At 40.4% G+C, this 10,098-nt stretch overlaps 1 protein-coding gene across 3 annotated transcripts in view; it reads right to left on the reverse strand.

The window, feature by feature from the left end:
- C14H3orf67 (chromosome 14 C3orf67 homolog) overlaps positions 1 to 10,098 on the reverse strand; it is a 243,624-nt gene that overhangs the window by 73,741 nt on the left and 159,785 nt on the right. For all 3 annotated transcript variants that reach the window (XM_029468705.1, XM_021181991.2, XM_029468706.1), the window contains one exon: positions 8,036 to 8,367. In XM_029468705.1, the coding sequence (XP_029324565.1) occupies positions 8,036 to 8,367 (332 nt within the window). The remainder of the gene's footprint in view (positions 1 to 8,035; positions 8,368 to 10,098) is intronic.

Consider the following 10,098-nt stretch of genomic DNA (forward strand, 5'->3'; position numbering starts at 1 on the left):
ACACACACACACACACACACACACACACACACACACACACGACTGGGGTATAGGTCAAGTGCTTGTCTAGTATATACACTGAAATAAAAACCATTGTATATATGTCTATAGGTCGAAGGCAGGATTTATGAGCCTTTGCAATCAATTGGCATTAATTCAGTACTTACTAGGCTGCTGCTACATGTCACGAGCAGCTTTTTTTAAAAGCACTGTAGGAATGCACATGGGTAAGAAAGCCACCCAGAGCAACGGTATTAAATTAGTTCGAAGAGTCCAATTCTCATGCTGCAGCATCACAGGATAATTATGAATACTGAGAATATACTGTGCATTCTGGAAATCCAGAGATAAGGATTTAAGCAGTCTTTGCCATAAATAAATGAGGTGGAGAAGGTATGTTTAACTTGAGTTAAAGAACAAGGTATATGTATGTGCTGAAGCATCACACGGCACACCATCAATCTGCACAGGATTTATATTCTTCTGTCAGTTATGTGGAATTAAAACCCTATAATGCCAGAGACAGGACAGTAGCAAAAGCAATGTTACCCACAAGTAAGGGGCAGGCAGGAAGGCCCCTCGAGGGCACAGATAACTTCCTGTGAAGACTGATACCAACCCAGGTGTGGGCTGCTTCATTTAGAAGGCCCTGCATATGTGAGCTCACTTTGTAAGAAGTCTCTCTCCATCCACAGTGCATCAAGGTGCAGCCTTTTCTTGCTTCCAGTTGTTCCCACAGGATCACTTTTCTTTGTGCTTGGCAGAAGCAGAGTTGATAAACGTGAAATTGCACATGTGCATGGATCCTGGCATTCAGCTCACATATTTCTTAAGTTGTATCCTGGTTTGGAGATCAGCCAGGAGGAATATGTATACCCCAGTGCGTAGATGTCCATGCTAAGGTGCTTCTGGGCTCTTTTAAGTCTATGGAGAGGATAAGTAACTGGAGAATCTGCACAGGAAACCCATAGATACGCTCCCATTGGCTGCCCCAGGATCACTAATATAGTTTATACTAGATTCAGAAACGGAATGAAGATGGTTGAGAGGACAGGTGATATCTGAGCCTAAGTTTAATTACTATTTACCACTGGCTCAGCTTCTCATTGAGAAAAAAGTTCTACAGTCTTCTCTAAGGAGAGGACAGATGTATTAGTTAGGGTTTTACTGCTGTGAACAGACACTATGACCAAGGCAAGTCTTATAAAAAAAAACCCAACATTTAATTGGGGCTGGCTTACAGGTTCAGAGGTTNAGTCCATTATCATCAAGGTGGGAGCATGGCAGTATCCAGGCAGGCATGGCGCAGGAGGAGCTGAGAGTTCTATGTCTTCATCCAAAGGCTGCTAGTGGAAGACTGACTTCCAGGCAACTAGGGTGAGGATCTTATACCCACACCCACAGTGACACACCCATTCCAACCAGGTCACACCTATTCCATCAAGGCCACACCTTCAGATGGTGCCACTCCCTGGTCCAAGGATATACAAACCATCACATTCCACTCCCTGGTCCCCATAGACTTGTTCAAAAACATGAGTCTATGGGGGCCATACTTAAACATAGCATAATGCAAAATGAATTTAGTGCAACTTTCAAAGTCCTCATAGTCTATAGCAGTTGCAACAATGTTACTGCTTGTGGACGTTGTACATCGTGGTGCGCACTAGGCTCCGCACCACGATGTACAACGTCCACAAGCAGCCCCTTGTATTATTACATTGTCACTAGCTTTATGTTTTCTAAATCCTTCACTGCCTAAGCTTGGCTATCCTGGTTCTTGCTCTGTAGATTGACCTTGAATGTAGAGATCAGCATGCTTGTCTCATGGGATTAAAGGTGTGTACCACCATGCCTGGATCTTATTTAGCTGGGTAGGATCTTGCCCCAAGGCCCCACTCCCTTAATCTTTATCTCCTAGAACACAAGATTTTGCTCCATTTCACTTCCTGGTACTCCTTTAATACTCAAACCATATATTTTATATTTTTCCTTTCTAAGCTTGCTATGCTTGTTCAAACTTCTCTTCATAAGACTTAACCAGAGAACAAAGTCTCTGCTGGGCTTTTTTGAAACTTCTTTTGTCAATGCAATTAATCCAAGTCTCTTCACCTTAGCCTCAGGCAAACTTTTCAGACAAGGGCAAAAAGTAGCCACATTCTTCACCAAAATACCACAAAACCAGTCTTTATGCCACATTCTGAAATTCTTCTCCTTTGAAATCTCTTGGGCCACGTCAACACAGTTCAAATTACTCCCAGCAACAAAGTCTTCCATATTCCTACTAGGATGACCCNTTAAGCCCCATTTAAAGCATTCCACTGCTTTCCAAATCCAAAGTCCCAAAATCCACATTCTTTCAAATAAAAGCATGGTCAGGCCTATCACAGCAATACCNCACTCCCAGTACCAACTTCTGTATTAGTTAGGGTTTTACTGCTGTGAACAGACACTATGACCAAGGCAAGTCTTATAAAAAAAACCCAACATTTAATTGGGGCTGGCTTACAGGTTCAGAGGTTCAGTCCATTATCATCAAGGTGGGAGCATGGCAGTATCCAGGCAGGCATGGCGCAGGAGGAGCTGAGAGTTCTATGTCTTCATCCAAAGGCTGCTAGTGGAAGACTGACTTCCAGGCAACTAGGGTGAGGATCTTATACCCACACCCACAGTGACACACCCATTCCAACCAGGTCACACCTATTCCATCAAGGCCACACCTTCAGATGGTGCCACTCCCTGGTCCAAGGATATACAAACCATCACAACAGAGAACATCTTGTTCTTCAGCAATGATTCTGCCCCTTTTATAAGGTAGAGATGTTGTTCACTGATCTCACATATGGAATGTATTTGGGTTCAACTTGTTTGAGAATTTCTGTGTTAGCTCTATTCGTTTGTTACACGCATGAGAAGTTAGCTCCCTAAGAATGAACTGAACAGCCCCATTCTCCCTTTGGTTGGTCATGGAACTACTGAAAACCCACAAAGCAGTTGAACGAATTTTGTCAGAGGTAGCAAAGAGGTAATTGTCCATTTTCACATTCTGCTTCTCAGAAGAACCAATACAAAATGCTTTTGATTTAACTTTATATTTATATTATATTAAAAAACAAATCTCTTGAACTGTTTGTCTATTGGGAACAGAAACATTTGTTTGCTACATATTCAGTCACGCCCCAGTACCAGGGCATCAATAGAGTGTGCCTGATTAGCTGCAGCAGAACATATGTGTGCTAGAGAGGATGAGTTCCCTGGGAGCCTGCACTTCCTTTGTTGAGCTACATTTCTTAGAAGGCCATGCAGATGGGCATTTGGACAATCATTTCTGGATGCACAGAATGGATGGCTCTTGCTAAGCTGTAATTTTGAGAAAGATAATTTTAATGACTCTGGAGGGCCACTGACTTAGAGCAGATGGGACCTAGGTTCTTTGAATCACAACGTTCATGTTGAATGAGTTAGGACAGAACTCATTCTAGCCTTTGTAAAACAGGATGATCATATTTATCTAAAGAAAAGATGTCTATAACATCCTTAACAGTTCTGAAACAAAATGCATCTGGAATATTCCAAGTTCACCTTTAATGGCAAACATGAACTGCAATCTGGCCAGTGGAAGTTTTCATTTTGGCCACTATTTTAACTATGGTAGTTGACAACCCCTTTCAGCTAGACAACAAGGTTGGTGAGCGGCTGAGATAGTAGAGAGAATGCTTATGTTGTTGAAGAAAGAGCATTGGCGATTCCAATATATCTAAAATGATTTCATAACAGCTATTTCCAAACTATTTCTACTTCTTGGCTACTTCTAGAAACTCTCAAAGGAATAATATAGCTCTCTGTAGATGATATAGTGTCTTGCTTCTTTTTACTAGTGTGTACACAAGAGTGAGAGGAAAGCAGGGTGGCCCTTAGCAAGCACCTAACCTTCATCCTGTCTGACACTGGGCTAAGCCAGTGATCTCTGTTACAGAGTTGTGGTTTTCTGGGAGGCAGTGGCTGTATGGGATAGGAAAGTAGAACTAAATACCCACTGGTGAAGTAGTAAGGCTCCTATAAGTGTTCAAAACAAAGCACACTTTCCAACAAGGTGGATTTGATAGCTTTTTTTTTTTTTTACTCACAAGACTTTAAAGAGTTCTTACTGAAAGTCCCACCTAAAACCAAACATTGATCTGGAAAGATGTATACAGGTCCTACCAAAAATGGTAGAAATTTGGCTTATAAGCACAGAACTGATTTATGCTTTCTTTACCTCCTATACAACAATTCACAGTCTTAGTAGAAGCGATAAAGAGGACTCTGACTTTTTCAGAAGTGCCTCAGTAATAATAAAGACATGCTGATATGAACAGGCCAAAAGGATTATTCACACAGAATAAATATTAGATTTGTCTGGCAGGTTATTCTGGAGAGTACATTACATTGTAATACAGGAAAAATGTGATATTAAAAAGTCCTTCTATTTTCCTATTTCATATACTGACATTTAAAAGTTTTCAAAGACTACATAGAAACAAAATGTCACATGTGGATCAAAGATTCATTTCATTATGATGTGTGAATGAGCTAATCAAAGGAATGTAGAAGTGAGTAACTTATAGCATAACCCAGAAATTTATTCAATGAGGAGATAGTGCAAAGGCAAATAACTAAATTCTCGAATGTAAAAAACAAAAACAAAACCAAAATCTTTGAAAGGTTTACCAGGTTTACCATTGATGTCTACACATTTGTTCCTTACAGGCTTCCATACTGTGGATGAAAAGAAGATATCAAAGATTTACCACCGAATCTGAATGTGACAGGGAGCCAGTCTATATTTATTTGTGTTCTAAATGGATATTCCAGGGGGCAAATGTTGCAATCTGAATTGTATAGGGTGAGGATGTGGCTTTGAAGCCATTGACATCAGTATGTGCTCCATAGCCATAGCTGAGGCATTGAAAAGTGACAGTACTATAGGTCTAGATAAAATCAAATTAGGGGAATAATGAAACATTAATTTAAAGCTAGTTCAACTTGCAAGCCAGGTGCATCCACTAGCCATGTTGGGAATAATGAGGAAACGCCAAATGGCCTTTCAGATGCTGTGACAGTGTGACAAGCCCTTTGTTTTAACAGCTTTCCTAATTTTACATGGTAGTTTCAATTTTATAGCTCGTCATGAAATATATTTCTGAAAGGTGCTTTTCAAATAAAAGGTACAACTTCAAATTAATTGAGCACCAGCATATCAGTACACACGACAGCCTGGGGAATGAAACACACATCAAGCAGAGTATGAGAGATATTCTAAAACCTCCCACTGTTTAGTGCGGCTCTCCCAGTGTGATCTCTGATGTGAGTTAATTAATTAAGCTAGCAGCACCTTAACTGATACAGACAATCTATCACCGGAGCCTTACTTTAACTAGTCTTTACTATAAAAGTATACTTTTCTTTTATAATAATAACACAATGTGATTCTACCTGGTTTATGTTACTGAATTTGAATAAACTTATCTTTAAATATCACTCACTTGTCAAATATTACATAAAGTATTTCAACTATTGGGTATACATTTCAAGTATCTAAGTAATATAATTACCACCTGTTCATATAATAAAATACTAATGTTTTTATCTATATGTTATTTTAAGGATATAATATTCTTGAACAATGTAACTCACATTAACATGTAATCTTAATTAATCCTTAAAATTTGGAGGTGTATATAAAATAGACACTGAAAAAATATAATTTAATTTCTTATGGCCTATATCATAAATAAATAAATAAGAGAAGTTATCCTACAAGAAAATATGATACCCACCAAGCAAACATCCAAAGAAAAAAAGGAAATCAATTTTGTAGTTACACTTATGTAAATAAATGTAGTCCAGTATTTAATTTTTTAACATTTTAATATCTTGGTTTGTATATTGTTTATATCTCTGACTCCATAATATGGCAAGGCTTCTGTCCCTTCCCGGATGGCACTCCTAAGAAACTGACTAACAGTGTGCCAGGCAGGTGTTAGCAGTGACACAGTCCCACCGCAGACTCAAGCCATATGCTACTGGCCGCACAGACAGGCTTGGCACAGTATGAGCAGATTGCTATGCAGTCAGAGCTTGGGGTGGGTGGGGGGGAATGCATGATGAATTACTTCCATTTCATAGTTATTAATAAATACCTTTTGTATAATAAGCATTGAATGGTATCAGAAGCAGAAGAGATAACAGAAAAAGGAAAGTACATAAAACAATATGAAATTCAAACACACAGAGCTGAAGGTCTTCACTTCCTCAGAGAACTTGATTGCTCGAGGTTTATTTGTCATCTAAACGGAGGAGCTAAGTCCCTCATGACAAGCTCTTCCCACAGCACTTCCTAAGAAAACCACTCTCATTGCTTCCCAGGGAATTGCTATTTCTCATCTGCCAGGAAATTTCCAGTATTAAAGTAAGTAGGTATAAGTAAGAACGGTGGTGTTGTGTGCCCCTTGGAAAGACATAGCCTGTCCCTTGTATGTATGCAGTGCTTTGAATTGACTGACCAGTTTGCTCGAGTAATACCTTAGAGGTGATGATGCGAGATGGAGACCCTACTAGATGCAGAAGACGGATGTCTGTTTTCTAATTTTTACAGCTTAATAATTTCAGGGTCAAAAGACTTAGGTGTGTCTAATACCAACACTTAACACAGTAGCATGAAATGAACTATGTTTGGCATCAGCTGCTATTTCAGCACACACAGAACCCAGAATATTATATAGAAAGGATCCTCATATATTTTTATGACAAAATTCATTAAAAGGCATAAACCCCATAATTACCGCTAGATCTGTAAGCTATGCCCCCATATCTTCAGCCGGCTCTGATGTGGGAGGTGTGGCCCTAATCTACAGTGCACAGTCCACAGGGAATTCTCCTGTGCTTCAGTTATTTCAAGTTTGTAAGCACATGTCAGAGTTTTTCTACTTATTTCTATATCATAGTGTTTGCACATCTTTTCTTGAACTTTAACTTGGCTACAGTGCTTTTAAAATCTGTTTCTTACCTTCGTTAAGAATAACGATAAATGTATTTATGAGGCTGGAGAGATGGGTAAAGTACTTGTGCGACAAGCAGAAAGACCTGGATTTGTGCCTTAGAACTCACGTAAGAAGCTGGGAGAGGCGGCTCCCAGGAAGGTGCAGACAGGCCTGCCAGCAATAGCCTACTTAGTGAGCCCCAGGGAAGTGTGAGGCCATCCCTCAGGAAGAAAAAGGTGGAATGTCACCCGAGGTCTCCACATGCAAGGACACAAGTGCACCCAACACACAGGGGCTACAAATACACACACATTGATGGAATATACCCTTCTCAAATTCACTTTGCATAGAGATGAAGCCATAGTATTTAGTGTTTAAACAAGTGTTGCTAAGCCAAATTCTGGTGTCAACAAATTTATAAACAAACTTTTTATCAGTTCACTACTTTACAACGTATTTATATTCTAAGCAACTCCAGACAAACACCTCCGTAAGGAGAGTCCCAGTTCTAATTCATGATTCATTATCTAAACTTTAATTGGCACAACTCTTGCAATTCTGAGACCATATGGAAAATAACGAGTCCTAATAGGTCTAAGGTGAGAAGATGGCAGGGAAGACGGAGCCAGCAATGTGTCAGTTCCAAATGCTTAGCAACCACAGCACAGCCTCCCTGCAGACCCTGAGACCGGGTTGTCAGCTTTACAGTGCTCTTGCTATCATGTACTCAACTATAAATTATTTCTGATTCTTTGAGGCAAAGTTTAAAATGAAAAATATAAACAACTGAAAAACTGGCTTCCATAATTAAACATGAAATTGGCTGTTAATAATAAAAAAATCCACAAATTTTGAGTTACCATAACAACCGGATGGGACTGTTGACTGACACAGCAATCTGCTGCGTTTTTATAAATAGCAATTGATTCCCCTTTTTCATCCCGACATGTTTAATGCTCACTGGCAGGAATGGGGCAACATTTTAAGCCTATTTTACTCATCAAGTTGTATACCTCTTCGCTGCTCTCACTGCCATAGAAGCCGCCTTCCAACTCGGGGTCTTCCTTGGTCACTTGGCTGTCCTCTTGTGTGTCCAGAATAAATGGGTGCCCCTTGGGGGACATATCATGACTCTTCCCATGAGGCGCTGACCTTGGTCTGGATGAAAAGGTAAAAATGTCCTTGGGAGCCCTCTGGGTTTCCTCTGCCTGGTCAGGTTCACTGTCCTTGCTGGTTTCTAGCCACAGGTGCGAGGCAGTGTGGGAGTCTTCATCTAGGAGCAAAGGCGGACTGCTCCATGCTGGGTCTGAGGTCAGGCCACCGCTCTCAGGAAATATCCACTCATCTGACATAGGGAAAGATGGTAACAATAGAGGGGTTCCATTTAGTGTGCTTTTAGCAGGTGGTTAGGTATCATTGTTTGTTGAGACAGAGGTTTATCAAATAAGGCAGAAGCCAGGGGAGGCAATTTTTCCACCATCTTGTGTCTTGCTAAGCAGTTATCCCAGAACAGTGCCCACGCCACAGGCAACTCATTTACACCTCTTCTCCATTTGAGCTGAAACCCTGGCCAGGAAATTTGTAAGTCTGAAATAATTATCACCTGTCTTGCAGCAAGTTCTTTATAGCACGACCTCATTAATTTGCCATCCAGTGAGGAAGGTGTCCAAGTTTAAAAGGATTTGAGTTACTAATCCCTCCCTTTTTACCACAGGAAGACAGAGTACAGTACATAGCAAGCTTCTTAAAACAGACCATCTGGTCATTGTGTGAGTTACTCATCAAGGAGAACATGGAAGGATGATTGACGGTCTGTTTCTCTGTCTCTTGTTGATTGAAATAATTCTCAGACTGAACTGAGCAGATACGGCAAACAACTCTAAATCCACAGACATACTGTTATTTGAAATACAACTGTATATTTAATTTTAGAGGGTACTTTAGTATCATTTTTTTGCTCTTATTTGTTTTTTTTTATTCTGTATATGACTGGTAAGAAAAAAAATTATCAACTTTAAAAAACGTTCATCTTTTCTATCACACTGAAGTAGATTTTATAACTTCGATCTAGGCAGTGTGAGAGGACAGCGTTTATAAGAAATGCAATTAATGCTTGCTTCCTTCCTTTAGAAAGATTGCAGGAGAGAACTGAGTGTTTCCCCAACTTAGCCCTTTGCCTTGAATGCACTTTTCTCCATGTATTGTTTCAGTGGTGGATTTTCACCTATTCTGCACAACCATGCAGTGGATGGAGTGATTTATACCTGACACTTTAATCTATTAGTTATGACCACAAATGAAACACATAATGAAACATGGGACACATGAGATTTGCCTACAATAAAGTCTACACTCTAAAAGAAAGGTTCAGAAACCTGGTACAAAAACAACATTTATGGCCCAAATGGAGAATAGTTCAAAACTGCGTGTATCAGGTACTTACCATGGACCACTGTGCACAAAATACCTGGGTACTAAAGGGGTTGATAAAATATGCTAGAGAGAGACATCTTTCCGGTCCATGACCAGAGCAGGCTGGACCTGCTTCATCTCCCCACCACCTGCCCAGTGGCACGAGTGGTCTGAGTCAGTGTGGGCAAGTGCAGGGGACAAGGTGACTATTTGGGGTAGGAAACCCTTCTGCATGAGTCTAGGCACGGAGTGGGGCTTTGTAAACCTACTGAGTGCTCTGAAGCAGTGTTTTCAACCCTCAAATGTATAAATTAGCTTTTAAGTTGCAAAAATTTGCTAACAGTAAAAAGATTCTGAATATGGAACAGTCACAAACTAGTTCAAAATACACTGCACAGCAAATCCCAGGTGTTCCTGACAGTGGTCCCCACAGTGCTACTGTACTGCAGCTGAATGCATTTCAAGCACACCACACACCATCACACCGCAAACGCTGTCTGCAACATCTGGGCAAGCACACCACACACCATCACACCACAAACGCTGTCTGTCTGCAACATCTGGGCTTGGGTTTGAGGTTGCTGGGAGTTGTAGTCTTTTTACTAGACATAGAGTTTTCTGTTCTTCCTTCCTTCCTTTCTTCCCCCTTTCTTCCCCCTTCCCT

This window comes from Mus caroli, chromosome 14 (assembly GCF_900094665.2).
Source record: "Mus caroli chromosome 14, CAROLI_EIJ_v1.1, whole genome shotgun sequence".
Classification (NCBI taxonomy): Eukaryota; Metazoa; Chordata; class Mammalia; order Rodentia; family Muridae; genus Mus; species Mus caroli.